General features: G+C 35.5%; 1 protein-coding gene and 1 non-coding gene across 2 annotated transcripts; both read right to left on the bottom strand.

The window, feature by feature from the left end:
- Positions 1 to 1,180: 1,180 nt before the first annotated feature.
- On the bottom strand, positions 1,181 to 1,287 carry LOC118344110. Its single transcript, XR_004797875.1, has one exon. It is a non-coding gene; the product is annotated as a small nucleolar RNA R71 (small nucleolar RNA).
- Positions 1,288 to 15,649: 14,362 nt separating this feature from the next.
- On the bottom strand, positions 15,650 to 16,528 carry LOC109015597. The gene has a single exon (XM_035683737.1). The coding sequence runs from the start codon at positions 16,526 to 16,528 to the stop codon at positions 15,650 to 15,652; it is 879 nt and encodes a 292-aa protein (XP_035539630.1).
- Positions 16,529 to 17,366: the final 838 nt, after the last annotated feature.

Here is a 17,366-nt window from a genome sequence, read left to right as displayed (position 1 = left end):
GATGAGCTAGATATTTTACCTCCTGGGTGAGAAGACCTAGCGACAAGGCTCTAGACAGTTAGATTGAGCGACAAGGCTCTAGGCAGTTAGATTGAGCGACTAGTCTAATCGACCAACTTAAAAGACCAACCTAAATAATATTATGGGTAACAACTAGTAAAGGACTTGAAAGTAATTTTGATTAAGAAAAAGAGAAAGAAATCCACAAGAAGTCCAAGTCCGGAATACACTAGGAGACAGCCTGGACATGTTGGAGTGTTTTGATCATAACTTTCTACTCACATATACGATGGATGCGATTCTAGCTGTTTTGGAAAGCTTACTTAAAGGCTACAACTTTGTCTCTAATAAGGATTTCTAAATTATAACTCCTGGAGTTCGTATGAGGCTTCCAAAATTAGTCCTAAAAGCTAGACAATTTTTTAGGTGGAAATCATGAAAACATTAGGGTTTCTTTTTTACCCTATATAAGCATATCATTATCCGTTTATAAAAAACACTTTACTACTTGTTACGATTCTATTCATTTGCAAATATTTTATGCGAACAAATTTTTGGTGCCATTGCCAAGGATTAGTTATTTGTTATTGATATTAATACTAGTTAGATTTTTACTACTTTGGATTATATTTTTAAAAATTGGTTTAAATTAGATCACAGTTTGTTTTTCTTTTCAGGAATCAGAAGTGCATGCCCAATCTAAATCATTAGAGCATAGACTTTTCGATCTCGAGATTAAAATAACCTTACGTCGGATTGATAAAAAGAAAAATAAAGAGGTCACCGCATCTAAATTTAATGTGGCCGACTAGGAGCAAAAGGCGTTAAGAAATTATGCTCTGCCCACTGTCAATGGGGCGATATCTACTATAAGGCGACTAGCTATACAAGCCAATAATTTTGAGATCAAGCCGACCATCATTCAAATGATTCAACAAACCATCCAGTTTGGGGCTATCACAAGAGGATCCTAATGTCCATATTGTAAATTTTCTAGAAATTTGTGATACTTTTAAACACAATGGAGTGACAAATGATGCAATTCGATTGAGAATTTTTCCTTTCTCACTTAGAGAAAAAGCAAAAACTTGGTTGAACTCTTTGTCACGGCATCATCACCACCTAGGAGGAGTTAGCACAAAAATTCTTAGCAAAATATTTCTCTCAGGCCAAGACAGCGAAGTTAAGGAATGATATTACTACTTCCACCCAAATTGATGGTTAATCATTATATGAGGCATGGGAGAGATACAATGATTTATTGCGCAAGTGTCCACCTCACGACCTCCCAACTTGGTTCAAGTACAGACATTTTACAATAGTTTGGGACCCACCAATCGATCTATGGTTGATGTGGCCACAGGAGGAGCATTAATGAGTAAGACTCATGAAGCCGCATATGAACTTCTGGAAGAATTGGCGTCCAACAACTATCAATGGTCTGCACAGAGAGTAATGCCAAGAAAGACGACTGAAGTTTTTGAACTTGATTCTATTACCACATTAGTGGCTCAGTTGGCAAATCTATCACCACAACTAGGTAAGATGAACGTTAATGTTGTTCAAACTAATGTTGTTTGTGATCATTGCGTAAGAAATCATTCAAGTGTAGATTGCCAAGTGGGGAATCCGTTTGCCCAACCGAGTTATGAACAAGCCCATTACATGACCAATTTTCAACATCAAAACAATCCTTATTCAAACATGTTCAATCCTGGATGGAGAAATCACCCTAACTTTTCATGGAGTAATAACCAAGTGCCGACTAAACCACATCAACAATTTCCACAGCATGAGAAGAAACCGACACTTGAGGATATGATTATGCAATAAATGCAAAAGACTAATATGGTGATCCAAAACAACTTGGCTTCAATCCGCAATCTTGAGGCGCAATTGGTCAACTCTCAAACATGGTTACCGAGAGGATAGCAGAGAATTTATAGAGGAACACTGTGACCAATCTGAAGGAACGTGTCAAAACCATAACATTGAGAAGTGGACGGACATATGACCAACTGCAAATAGTAAGTACCGAGCGAGATGCAGAAGCTGCTGAAAACATGGAGTCTGAGATGAAGGAAGCCGAGTCCGAGGTAAAAGAAGCAGAGTAGGATGTGGTCGACCAGCAAATTGAGAAGACTAAGGAGAATAAAGGGGTTTCAAACCCAAGAAATCCAATGAGTTTATATCTGAAACTTATTATCTTTCAATTTATGATCCACCAATTCTTTTTCTGCAGAGATTAAGAAAAAATAATATTGATAATCAGTTCTCTAAATTTTTTAGTATATTTAAGCAACTGCATATTAATATTTCTCTCATTGAAACTTTAGAGCAAGTACCTATATATGCAAAAATTTTTTAAGGATATATTATCAAACAAGTGGAAGTTGGAAGAGCATGAGACGGTAATGCTGACCGAGGAGAGCAGTGCAATTTTATAAAAGAAGCTGCCGCCTAAGTTGAAAGATCCGAGGAGTTTCACGATCCCTTGTACTATAGGAAATTCATATTTTGATAAAGTTTTATAAAACTTAGGGGCAAGTATTAATCTAATGCCTCTCTCTGTTTTTAGGAAACTAGATCTTGGAGAAGGAAAGCCGACCACTATCTCTCTACAGTTGGCAGGCAGATCTATTAAATACCCAAGAGGACCCATTGAGGATGTATTCGTGAAAGTTGATAAGTTCATCTTCTCGACTGACTTCATTGTGCTTGATATGGAGGAGGATGAGGAGATCAGTTTGATACTAGGCCGATCTTTCCTTGCGACGAGGAGAACCTTAATTGATGTCTAGAAGGGAAAACTCATTTTGAGGGTTGGTGAGGAGCAGGTCACTGAACCCATCACTGAACCTCAATTTGCATGCACAAGATTTTAATAGAGAATAATTTTAAGCCAATCATCCAACCCCAGAGGAGACTGAACTCATCAATGCAAGAAGTGCTGCATAAAAGAAGTATAAAAGCTTTTAGATGTCGGGATCATTTATCCAATCCTAGATAGTGAATGATTAAGTCCAGTTCAAGTTGTCCCAAAGGAGGGATAACCGTGATAAAAAATGACAATAATGAACTCATACCGACGAGGACGGTCACAAGATGGCAAGTATGCACAGATTATCGAAGACTGAATGATGCAACTCGGAAAGACTATTTTCCCTTACATTTTATTGATAAAATGCTAGAAAGACTTGCCAACCACGCCTACTACTGTTTACTAGATGGATATTCCAGGTACAATCAAATAGCCATTACACCCGAGAATAAAGAGAAGACCACTTTCACCTGTCCTTATGCCACTTTTGCATATAGGTGCATGCCTTTTGGCCTTTGCAATACACCAACCACTTTCCAAAGATACATGATGTCCATCTTCTCGGACACGGTGGAAAAATTTTTAGAAGTCTTTACGGATGACTTCTCGGTTTTCGATCACTCTTTTGATAATTATTTATCTAATTTATCTTTGTTTTTGCAGAGATGCAATGAGACAAATCTTATTTTAAATTGGAAAAAATGCCACTTCATGGTCGAGAAGGGAATAATGTTCGGCCACTGCATTTCCTTCAAGGGAATTGAGGTCGACCGAGCAAAAATAGAAGTTATTGACAAACTTGCACTGCCAATGTCAAGGATGTGAGAAGTTTCTTGGTCACGCCTGGTTCTATCATCAGTTTATCAAGGATCTTTCCCAAATTATTAAACATCTTTGCAATCTGTTGGTTAAAGATACTTGATTTGATTTTTCTGATGAATGCTCGCATGCTTTTGAAACATTGAAAAAGAAATTAATTTTAGCACTTATCATTGTATCACCAGATTGGAATTTACCTTTTAAATTAATGTGTGATGCTAGCGATTATGCTATAGGGGCTGTTTTGAGGCAAAGAAAAGATAAAAATTTCATATTATTTATTATGCAAGTTAGACCTTAACAAAAGCTCAACTTAATGATACTACTACTGAAAAAGAATTGTAAGCGGTTGTGTTTGTCTTTGACAAATTTCATTCTTATTTGATAGGTTCAAAGGTGGTCGTCTACACCGATCATTCAGCTCTTAAATACAAGCTATCGAAGAATGATGTCAAGCGAAGACTGTTAAGATGGATTTTGCTATTACAAGAGTTCGATTTGGAAATAAAAGATAAGAAAGGTACCGATAATGTAATGGCCGACTACTTATCTCGTCTTGAGCATAAAGTGGCAGTTGGCAAGGAGGAATTTTCAATTAATGAGGCCTTCCAGGACAAGCAATTAATGGTTATACAAATTTTTTCATGGTATGCCGACATAGTAAATTATTTAGTGTCCATAATTCTACCGGCCGAGATGACATATCAACAAAAGAAGAAATCCTTCTCCGACTTGAAATATTATTTTTGAGATGAACCTTTTCTATATCGGCATTGCGCGGACTAGATAATTAGGAGATGAGTGCTCGAGGAGGAGATTGAGAGTATACTCAGACACTACCACTCATTAGAAGCGGGCGGCCACTTTGGTGGAGCAAAAACAACAGCGAAAGTTTTACAATGCGGCTTTTATTAGCCGACTATTTTTAACGACTTTTTAAACTTTGTTAATTTATGTGATCATTGTCAAAGGGTTGGCAACATTTCTAGGAAACATGAGACGCCTTCAAACAATATTTTAGTGATTGAATTATTTGATCTTTGGGGTATAGATTTCATGGGTTCTTTTCCATCCTCATATTCTAATAAATTTATTTTGGTGGCTATAGATTATGTCTCCAAATGGGTGGAAGCAGTCACCTTCCTGACCAATGATGCGAGGATCGTAGTGAATTTCCTACGGAAGAACATCTTTTCCCGATTCAACACTCTGAAGGCCATAATCAGTGATGGTGGGAAGCATTTTTGCAATCGCCAATTTGAAGTGCTACTGACTAAGTATGGCGTTACCAATCACGTGACAACATTATATCATCCTCAAACGAGCGGCCAGGTCAAGGTGTCTAACCGGGAGCTGAAGCGCATGCTAAAGAAGATCGTGAGTATCTCTCAGATAGACTGGGTGAGAAGGTTAGATGATGCGTTATGGGCTTATCGAACAACATTAAAAACACCGATCGGGATGTCATCTTATCATTTCTTTATGGAAAAGTCTGTCATCTACTCGTGAAGCTAGAACACAGAGGCTATTGGGCTACGAGGACACTAAACTTTGATTTACTTGCGGCTGGTAAGATGAGAATACTGCAAATCAACGAGATGGATGAGTTCCGCAATGATGCTTATGGGAATGCTTAGATTTACCAAGATAAAACTAAAAGATGGCATGACAAGCATATTCGAATAAGAGAATTCGAAGTCGAGCAAAAAGTTTTATTAATTAACTCAAGACTTCGACTATTCTGGAGAAAGTTGCACTCTCAGTAATCGGGACCATTTGTGGTGACTCGTGTATTTCCCTATGGGGCAGTTGAAGTCCATCACAAGACAAAATGGACATTTAAAGTAAATGGGCAGAGATTAAAACCCTATGTGGATGGAGACTTTAACTTGGAAAAGTCTTCCATCGATCTCTCCAGTGATAAATGATGAGAGGATAATGTCTAGCTATAGACTTTAAATAAAGCGCTTTTGAGACGCAACCCAAGTTTTTTATTTTTATTTTTTTTAAGTTTTTTTTTTTTTTGCTTAATTTTACTCTTTTACTTTCATTTCGCAGGAATGAAGAGGCCAGGGAGATCTCCAAGGAATACACGATTGCACCTTCAAGGAAAATATTCAATTGAAAAAAAAAAATCTGGGGAGCATCTCTTACCTTATCTTGTTTAGTTTTTCTTCCTCTTTCTCATTGAGGACAATGTGATATTTAAGTTTGGGGGAAAAGAAATTATTTTATTTATTTCAAAAATAATAATAAAATAATAATAATAATGATGATGATGATAATTAAAATATTATAGTTTGATGAATAAAAAGCCTATGATAAGAATATGATTGAAATTTATTATAGGTTTTAGGAAAAACTCTCATTGCTTAAGTCTAGTTGTTAATTCTTTACTTGATCTTGCTTAATTTGATATTGTCTTTATTCAATGAATGCTTATAATGATCATTAATCGTTTTGCATACCTAGAGAGATTTTATGTGAATTTGTGAATTTGTATGGTCTGAACTTACTCTAAAACTTGTTTGATTACACTCGAGACGAAATCCTAGATAGAATATTAAGGGAGAACTGATTAAGGCATTCTTTGGACCAATTGAGTTTTTCAAGCCTACCTGTTTATTATCTTTATCTCTAGCCACCTCTTTAAGATTTATTGAATTATATTTTGGCCTTATATTTTTTTTTCTTTCTTGTAAACCACATATTCCCTACCCTATTTGAGTTTAAACACTGATTTCCTTACATTTCAAGAAAATGAAGTTTACACAAAGTCACAGACTCATAAGAGCATAAAAGGTAAGAGAGGTAGAAGGCCTACAAGTAAAATTTAATTATAGCCATATTATCAAAATCATAAGTTTGGGGTGTGAAAAGTCAACTCATCTACTATGTGGCCGACAACAAAAGGCCAATGAGAGTCAGACACAAAAGCAGTCGAAAATGTATGGTTTATTTCAAAAAAAAAAAAAGATGTAACATGCTGAATAGAGGGGTAAAGAGAGAAATATTTGAAAGTACAATAAAGAGAGGTATGTTGAGAGATTCACAATGATTGAGAAAAGATGTTTATGTTAGAAGTGAGAATACTCTATTTGTTCTATTGGTGTTCAAACTTAAGTTTTCTTGCTTTGTTTGAATCCTACATTTCCTTTGTAGCCCTCACCCTAGCCTTACATTACAAGCTCAATAAATACCTATTGATCCCTAGTGATAGTTTCTATTCTACATTAGTGGAGAGTGATTTGAAAAGCAGGCTTATGGACTTTTTAGAGATCCATTATTTATTTACTTATTTGCATAAAACTATCCGTGAAGCTAATGATGAAGTGAGAATGATAGGTATGCATGAATGTGAGGATGGATAATGCGGTGAAATTGAGTTTTGAATTAACTTTCGAGACTTGATTGATCGTGAATGATTCATTTGAATTATAGACTTTAGGCAATCATTGAGGCAGTAAATTTTATGAATCAAACCAATGCTTGTTTTAATTGTTTTTCTTTTCTTCTTTGCTCGAGGGCGAGCAAAGCTTAAGTTTGGGGGTATTTGATAAGTGTTATTTTTATTACTTTTTTATTTATAAAAAGTGCCAGTTTTCCTTTAATACTATTGATTTTATTTTATTTCTACATATATATTTTTTTTATTTTCTTGGATTTGAGAGAATGAAAAGATTTAGTGTGAAATGAGGACATTTTGGTACAAAAGAAGAGACTACGGATCCATACCAACGAGAGGCAACAAGATTTGAAGAGAGCCAAAGAGATTTTGGTGAGTAGACTCAATGGCCTCCAGAATTGTCAACAAGAGTGAAGCAATGAGCGAGATATTTTACCTCCTGGGTGAGAAGACTTGGTGACAAGGCTCTGGGCGGTTAGATTGAGTGGCTAGTTTAACTGACCAACCTAAACGACATCATGGGCAAAAACTAGCAAAGGGATTGAAAGTAATTTTGATCAAGAAAAATAGAAAGAAATCATAAAATGAATCCACAAGAAGTCCAAGTCCGGAATACACTGGGAGACAGTCTAGACATGCTAGAGTGTTTTGATCATAAATTTCTATTCACATATCCAATAGATACGATTCTAGATGGGTTGGAAAGCTGACTTAAAGGGCTACAACTTTATCTCTAATAAAGAGTTCTAAATTCTAACTCCTGGAGCACATATAAGGCTGCCAAAGAGTTAGACAATTTTTTAGGTGGAAATCATGAAAATATTAAGGCTTATTTTCTACCCTATATAAGAATATCATTAGCATGAAATTAAGGGATGAGGGTCTGAGTTTTAGAGTCCAATATTTCAAAGTTTACTCTGTAAGTTTCTTTCAAGGAGGCGAATTTGGGGAGCAAAGTCAAGAGCCGCGTGCTTTATCAACCGACTCGAACGAAAAACACTAGTTTTATTATTTTTCTTTTTAGTTTTATTATGAACTAATTTTATTTTCTAGAATTTTAATGTAGTGTAGCATTGAACACACAATTTATATTCTAAGTTATTTTATTTTTAATATTTCCATGATTGAGTGTTTATTCTGTTCTTAATGCTTGTAATTTTCTAGCTAATTATTTTTCGATCTATTGAATCATAATGAGATCGAAAGGTAATTTGTAATTAAAGTTCTATGATTAAGCACCATTAGTTGAGCGAAAATATAGATACTTTACCGTGATTATTGTGATTTTCAAGAAAAATCTAAAAAACTTAATGAGTCTTCAATTAGTTAAATTTACATAGAGATATAGAGTTATTAATTGGAGATATTTTTAGTATTGTTCGAGAGAAAATATTGAATAGTTAATGGATTTTTATTATCAACTTGGGATAATTGGAATTCTATAACAAGAAAGAATAAAATTGTGTGAGATTTGTTTGGTGAAATCAAACGCTCTAGATCTATTCTTATTATCTTTAAAAATCTAAATTTTAATACTCTTTTCTTCAGTTTAATTGAGATAATCTCTGTGGGTTCGACATCCTTCTTTTTAAAAAATATTTTACTACTTCTTACGATTTTATGCACTTATAAATATTTTATGCCAACAGCTCCCTTAGACTTTCAAAAGGTCAGCTTCCCTGAAATGAGCTCATTCATAATCAATTTAGACAAAATATAATATTTATTTTTTCATTCTAAAATCCGGTAGAAACTAATTATAATATTACAAGCCAAGCTAAAATATATCCACCTCAGAATTGTTTCACTCATTTTGGCATTCAAAAAGGTCCTCATGCATCACATCATCATGAGTCTATTTAAGCTGCAACGTACACATGAAATATGATCTCCAAAAATCTTCTTTGGATTAATCATATGATATATATATATATATATATATATATATATATTTGAAGTAGAAGAGTTCATATGTAGTCTGATATATATTTATTAACACGATGGTGAGGTTTTTCTTTAAGCCGACATAATGAAGGCTAGTATGTTTATTCTCCTTTAGGATACTAGCAAAGCAAACGGACTAGACAAAATCAAAATTAACTAATAAGAGAACAAAGAATCATATACACAAGGCATGCATATGAATTTTTTTTTCCAACCAAACTGCGTAGAATTTGATATATATATATATATATATATATATATATATATATATACACACACACACACACACACAAAAACATGCAAATTTAGAATTTAATTTAATACATTAAAAAATAAAAAACTAGAAACTATTATGAAATTGTGATGCTCTTGAATTTGATGGCGCCAGAAAGGAATATAAATCATAAAGGGAGTTTCAAATTTTATTACCTCATGTGTCATCACACCCACAACTGTACCAACTAGGGCTGCAACCCAACCCGTCCAATGCTATTTTAGGTCCGATCCGATCCGATCCGATCCAACCCGACCAGACCCGATGGCCAGCCAAGTCGAAATCGGTACTACCAACCCATGCATGCATTGTAACTCTACATCCCAAATTAAGCAACTCATTTTGGGTGAAGTTCTTATTATAAATTAAAAAAAAAGCAACTCATTTTGGGAGTACCCCATTAACTTTAACCACCATTTATGGTCGCCCTTTGGATTGGACTTTAGCCCAAAGATGATTAGTGAAAATTAGTTTTGATAGTTCACGTTAGAATAGTGAGATGAGATGATTTTAAATGAAAATTAAAAATTAAATAAAATATTATTTTTTAATATTATTATTGTTTTGAGATTTGAAAAAATTAAATTATTTATTATATTTTGTGTAAAATTTTAAAAAAAATTATAATGATAAAATAAAACTTTTTCTATATTCAAACAAAACCCAACTTAATTATTTCGCTGTAAAATGGTCAATAAACTGAAACAAATTTCGGTCAATAAAAAATCCAAGCCTTCATTACTGAAAGTAAGTTACATACACCTTGTTTATTTATTCGATTAATGAGGAATTACAGGTCTATTTATAGATAGACTAAGTCCCTTAGCAACAAGAATTTTCTAAGCGTTAGCTAATTCCGAAGTGAACCTTTGATTAATCGCCAAAAAGTGAAAACATTTCACAATGAGTAATCTTTAATCTTTGTTTTGATTACCGGAAATTAAATATTACTAAAAAATCTTTTAAGATAACCTAACGTTTAACAATACCATGTGGTACATAAGCTAGAGACTTTAAAAGTGACTAAAAGGAAACGGGAAATGTTATAACTATAAAGATTTTTTTATAAAAATAAACATATAATTAATTAAAGTAACGTGACATCAATGATATATTTGATCTATTTTATAATTAAAATAATTTTATAATATAATGTATAATATCAAGTCACATTAATTTATAAATTTATTTTAATAGAATTTTTTATTTAAAGTTAAAGTATTTCTACGGTAGTATTAGCAATGTAAATTTTAATATTCAATATAGTAAAATTCATATTGTGTATTTCTCTTTAAAAATGATAGAAAGTGAATATCGTGTCACTCTAAATTGTGTTGTGGGATTAGCCGACAGAATCTACGTATGTACGTAACAACCGACGACTTAATTGGCGAGTCACAGCTGACGCCCATATAAACTCATGCTCTCGAGACATAAAGTGGTTGTTGGCTACGAGTTTTCGGAGAGTCTACGTTGCTGTTTGATCTGTCATGATTTATGCAGACATAACCTAATGGGGACAGCTAAAGCAGCTCCAATTTTACTGAATGAATCACGGTAGGTAATATGGGACCTGTGGGGGCCATACGACGCAAGCAAAGGTGTTTACATCTGGAAAAATAGGGCACATTCAACAAATATAAATTATATTTTGCTGATTAATCCATCTCTTTTTAAAAAAGGACAAGTTAATGAGAGATTTGAATAGTAAATTGGATTGAAAGATAAATTTTAAAATAAAATAATTTTTTATTTTTATTTTTAAAAAAATACTAAATATACGGATAAAAAACATAATGTTGCTTGCATACTGACATGGTAAGTGACTTGTCAGCTTTGTTTTTGAATTTTATATAAATAGCACAGAAACAAAGGAATTAACTGAATCAAAAGAAATCTGTACGAGTGCTTCAAGAAAAGGAAGGAAAGCCTTGACGAAGAAAGAAAACAAATGGATTCGAGTGCTTACCTACTGCAAGCACTGTCACGTAGCAGTGCATGCTGGGAAGCATGTTTTTATTTCGTACAAGTAGCAGCTATCTTATTTTTATTTTAAAATTTTAAAAAATTAAATTATTTATTATATTTAATTTAAAATTTTAAAAAATTATAATGATTAAATAAATAAGATGAGATAAATTAAGATCAACTTTAAATCCAAACAATCCATCATAATCATTTCTCGAAAAAAATGTTGTTCTACCTTGTGTTGACAAGGCGAATATATTAGGACATATTTCTCTTATTTGCCAACTTCCCGGCAACATGAAAACATGAGATTTTATTCCAAAGTGGAGACCAAAGTTTTAAACATCGTACGGTCAAAATATATCATACCGAAATAATAACTAGCATAGAAGAGGTCTACATTTTGTATTGGGTTAAATATCGGCCGTTTCGGACGGTATTGGCTGATTTCCAATGTTTCAACCGGTATGTAAAACCCAGTAACGTGAATTGTGATATCAGTGGATGACAATTTTATAAATAAACTTGTTGACAAAGGCTTTCCGTAAAGATGAAATCAAAAGGAGGGGCTTTTCCGATTTTTAATTTTTTCAAAACCTCAACTACTCAGACCACCTCTCTCTCTCTCTCTCCACATACCATTTCTATTAGGCTCACGAAAGAGATGATTTACATCACATTTCAGAATCTATATGGGTCATTAAATTTAAAAATCAAATTAAATACTATATGGGTCATTAAAAATACGTTGGATTGGCAATTGTTAGTTGCTATTTAATTGAATTGATTCTATTGATGGGAAGATCTCAAGCATATTATAACTTGGTAGTTGATTGAATTAGATTCTATTAAAATTATTGATAACTTTGTATCGAAAAGTATTATTAAGCTTTTTTTTTTATATATCTATTATTTTTGGAATATAATATATATAATTTATTTATATATAGACTATTCTAAAACGATACCGGTATCAAAATATTTCATTCTAATGTCTCGACTAAAACAGTCACCGAAATGATATTCAAAACATTGGTAGTGACACCCTTACCCTACAATGTACACGTGATAGGTAAGGGTTCTAGATATTTATCTATTCGGATTTTATTTTTGTAAAGATAAATCACGTTTGGTCTGCACGTAAATATCACACAAGATGATTTTTTTTTTTTTGAAGGGAAATCATATCTCTCATTTCATTATAACAAAGAAGAAATGAATGGAGGAACCTCCTCCATAGTTACAATGAAATCTGAAATAGAAAGAGCATTTTTTGCTAACAAATGTGCAATGTTATTACCATGTCTCCTAACATGAGAAAAATCACATTTAGCAAAGCAACTAGATAACTCTCTGGCCTCACTCACGAACATACTTGCACTGGACCAAACCTCAGCAGTAGCCTTGAGATTATTAATAACCTGCAGGGAATCACCTTCGAAGATGACTTGTCCAAGGCCAAGCTCAATGCCAAACTTAATGGCCTGCAGTGCACCATAAGACTCAGCAAGAAGAGGATCAGGGTACATGTGTTTGTTGTGCCTTAAGGTAGCCACAATGTGACCCTCACAGTCCCTAACACAGATGCCAATACCAATCAGCCCTTTAAACTTATCAATAGCCCCATCCCAGTTGATTTTATACCAGTTGAAAGGAGGAGGATTCCAGACCTCTGATGAAGGGCTACCTGAATTGATTCTGCACAAAACTCTTTGCTCTTCCTCTCTTAGCAATTCTATGGTGTGGTTGGCCTCTCTAACCAGAGTGTTAGGGTGAGAGAAATCTCTGTTGAAGATAAAATTGTTTCTTCTCCACCATATTCTTTTGGCTACGATTATAAATTCTTGTAAAACATCAGGGGCCATGGAAACAATAATGGCTTCAACTAGATGCAGCATTGAAGATTGAGGGAGGTAACACTTTTGGAGCTTTATTGAACGTTGACTCCAGACATCTCGAGCAGCTTCACACCCCCAAAGAACATGAACAATAGTTTCCTCTTCCAAATTGCAGATGGGACATAAAGGATGATCAACAATTCTTTTCTAAAATAACTTGGACTGAGTTGGGAGTGCATCAAGACATACTCTCCACAAGAAGACCTTTTCACTAGGGGGGACATTAGAGTGCCAAATTTGCTGCCAAACCTTCTTAAATTGGCCATAAGAAGAAGACTGACCTTGATTTGCGAAATCCCTCTCCTTCATCATATGATATGCACTTCTCACAGAGAAGCAGCCTGTGTGAGTACCCTTCCAAATGAGTTTATCCTTGCTATTCAAAGAGCTGATGGGGATTCGAATAATAGCTTCTGCTTCAGCATCATCAAAAATCTGATTCACAAGTTCTCTTTTCCAGGATTTGGAGTTTGAGTCGATTAATTCAGCAACTTTGGCCCTTCTATCCAATACTTTGACATCACTTAGGACCATGTTATGGTGGGAAGTTTGTAACCATTTATCTTGCCAAATGTTGATGTTTTCACCCGTTCCCACCCTCCAAACAAACCCTTCAAAGATGACTGGTCTGGCTGCAATAAAGCTTCTCCAAATAAAGGAAGGGCTAGCACCCAACTTAGCTGATTGGAAGTCAGAATGTTTGAAGTATTTAGCTTTCAAAACCTTGGCTGCCAAAGAGTGTGGATTTTGAGTAAGTCTCCAACATTGCTTAGCAAGCATAGCTTTGTTGAAATATTCAAGATCCCTAAAGCCCATACCACCTGCATCTTTAGCCTTGCCCAATTTGCTCCAAGAAACCCAGTGAATTTTATTCCCTTTCTGTTGTTGACCCCACCAATAGTTCTGAAGAACACTATTAATAGCTTTCAAAAGAGAGTTGGGAAGCTTAAATACACTCATGGTATAAGTAGGAAGTGCTTGTACCACGGCTTTGATAAAAATCTCTCTTCCTGCTTGAGATAAGAGCTTCACTGCATAACTACTTATCTTCATTCGAACTTTGTCTAAAATTCCTTGAAAAGCCTTGTGTTTTCCTCTGCCAACAACTGAAGGTAATCCCAAATAGTTCTCATATGGCAAAGCTGATTTCATACCAGCAATCTCAAGAATGTATGATTGAGTCACCCTCTAAGTATTCTTGCTGAAAATAATAGAAGTTTTCTCAATGTTGAGTCTTTGTCCAGAGGCATCTTCATATACTTTAAGCAAACCAAAAAGCCTGCCCCATTCAAGAGCATTGGCCTTACAGAAGATTAGACTGTCATCTGCCAAAAAAAGGTGAGAAACCCTTAACTGCCCTCTGCCCACTGGAACACCATGGATCAGCCCCCTCTCTTCAGCTTTTCCTATCAGATTGCTCAAGGCCTCAACACATAAAATGAATAAATAGGATGAGAGAGGGTCTCCTTGCCTAATGCCTCTAGATGGATGGAAAACCTCTTGAGGACAACCATTTACTAGAATAGCATAGGAAACAGTTTCCACACAGCCCATCACTAAGTCAATCCAGAGAGAGTTGAAACCCATTTTGCTTAGAACAGCTCTAAGGAAACCCCATTCGATTCTATCATATGCCTTGCTCATGTCAAGTTTCAAAGCCATGTATCCCTCTTTGCCTTTCAGTTTACACTTCATAGTATGCAAGGTTTCAAAAGCTACAATGACATTGTCAATGATTAACCTCTCGGGAATGAAAGCTGATTGATGATGAGAAATAATAAGAGGCAAGATCTTTTTAAGCCTGTTGGCTATAGCTTTTGAAATGACCTTATACAATACATTACAAAGAGAAATGGGCCTAAAATCAGACACTTTTAAAGGGATCTTCTTTTTTGGGATAAGAGTAAAGAAAGTGCTATTGATTTCAGCAATACTCTCTTTGGAATTGAGCACAAATAAAGCAGCTTCACAAACTTGAGAACCAACTATTGACCAATGTTGTTGATAGAAAGCAGCAGGGAAGCCATCGGGTCCTGGAGAGCTTAAACCATTCATCTGGAAGAGTGCTTCCTCAATCTCCTTGGGAGAATAAGGCTTGATCAGCATAGAGTTCATGTCACCAGTTACTCGAGGGGCCATATTCTCCAAGCAAAAATCAACATTAGTAGGCTGAGAAGAAGTAAAAAGATCCTGGAAAAAGGTTTGGAAGAGAGAACTAATGCCTACCTTTGATATCACCTCTTGATTCTGATCATTCAAGAGGCGGGTGATGAGGTTTGTCTTCTTTCTCTGAGTTGCACATTGATGAAAAAATTTTGTATTCCTGTCACCCTCTCTTAACCATCTTTGTTTGGCTCTTTGTTTCCATTTCACATTCTCTGCATCTAAGATTCCATCCAACTCTTTTTGAAGCTGTTTAATATTCTCAGTCAAAAACCCTGTGTTACTGATTTGCAGATCAGATAACTGAGCCATCTTAGTATTAAGGTCTCTTTTGCAATTTCCCCTTCTGTTTCTACTCATAGGAGCAGCTTATCCTTGCAATGCCTCAAACCTTCTGCAACAAAATTGAGTTTATTATTAGACATTCTAGGCTTATTCCATGCCTCCTCCAAGATGTTATGACACTCCCCATTGAGAGACCAACTCGCCTCAAATCTGAAAGGCTTGTTACATTTGAGTGAATCCATGACTTGTTTCTCCATAGTCACAAAGATGGGGCAATGATCTGAGCTCAGTGCTGGAAGAGTATGGACTTTATGGCTGGGAAACAGGTCCAACCAAGAGTTATTGCCAAAAGCACGATCAAGCCTTTCCTTAGTAAAGGATGCACCATGTCTACCATTAGACCAAGTAAATTTGTTGCCAACAAAACCAAGGTCACTCAGACCACATAACTCCACAGTGTCTCTAAAAGATTCCATCTGACTAAAAGCTCTCACTGCACCACCACTTTTATCACCAATAAAAAGAATTTCGTTGAAATCTCCTAAACAAAGCCACCCCAAAGAATGTACAGGGTTGATAGCTTGAAGTAAGTTCCAACTAGATTGTCTCCTGGCAGTCACTGGTGAACCATAGAAGCCTGTCAAAAGCCAGTCCTCCCTTTCCTTTGCCCCCTTGACCATAAGAGATATATGGTTTTGTGAGTAAGAGTGAACTTCAGCTTCAACATCATTTTTCCAAAGAAAAGTTAATCCACCACTAAAACCCTTGCAATCAATAACAAAACTGTTGTCAAACTTTATTAACCTTTTCACACATTCCACCTTATGCCTCTTGCACTTTGTCTCCATCAAGAAAACAAAGGATGGGAGCTCAGACTGCACCATAAGATGCAAGTCATTAACTGTCCGAGGGTTCCCAAGCCCTCGGCAGTTCCAGCTAATGCAACTCATGATGATTGGTGGGGCTGGGATCCAGCCACCACCATCTCATGATTTGAAGAGTCCATGTCAACCATGTCCTCAAATTTTGGTTTTTTAGCCTGTGAAAAGCCTTCATCTCCCTCTGAACAGAAACCACCTCTCTTATTGCTGATGATAGGAGTCACCTCCCTACCTTCAGAGACAAATAACAGATCAGCATAGCACTTCTCTCTGGCTCTTCTTTTCCAAGAGGCTCTCTTTTTGGAAGCTACCAAAACCTGGGCCTGATCCGTGAAGAATTGGTCAAGAGAATTAATCTGGGCCTTCAGATCAGAATTAGGCACATAATTCTTTAAGGAACTGTCTCTATTGGATGGACCAGGCCTAGGTGGACTTTTCTGCTGAACTTCCCTTGTAAGGGTAGGATCTTCCTTTAAAGTTGGAAGACCCGAGTCTCCTTCCAAATCCATAAAAGTGACATTTACTTTAGGGAGCTGAGTGTCAGTAGCCATGAGAGGCTCCACTAAATATGCACTAGTTTCCTTAGTTGGCTGCAAGAATACACAGTTTTCCTGAATTGGATCACTGGTATTAATTGGATCCTTAAAACCCTCCTTAGAAACTGTCTTTCCTAAATTGACTTCATCCCCAACCTTCTCATCGTTCCTCCATGAATGATCTGCACCACTAGATTGCTGAGATGAATCATGACCATATCTTTTCTGATTTATATCACCCTCTTTTGCTGTGGGAGCCCGTAACCAAACCCCATATTGATTCTGTGGAGGGGCCTTTGATGAGTATTGACAAGACTTGCCATGGTGTCTGATAACCCCACATTTTAAGCAAAAGGTAGGGAGTCTTTCAT

This window comes from Juglans regia, chromosome 12, assembly GCF_001411555.2.
Source record: "Juglans regia cultivar Chandler chromosome 12, Walnut 2.0, whole genome shotgun sequence".
Classification (NCBI taxonomy): domain Eukaryota; kingdom Viridiplantae; phylum Streptophyta; class Magnoliopsida; order Fagales; family Juglandaceae; genus Juglans; species Juglans regia.
The sequence above is the reverse complement of the archived record's forward strand: the minus strand, read 5'-3'. Positions and strand labels throughout refer to the sequence as shown.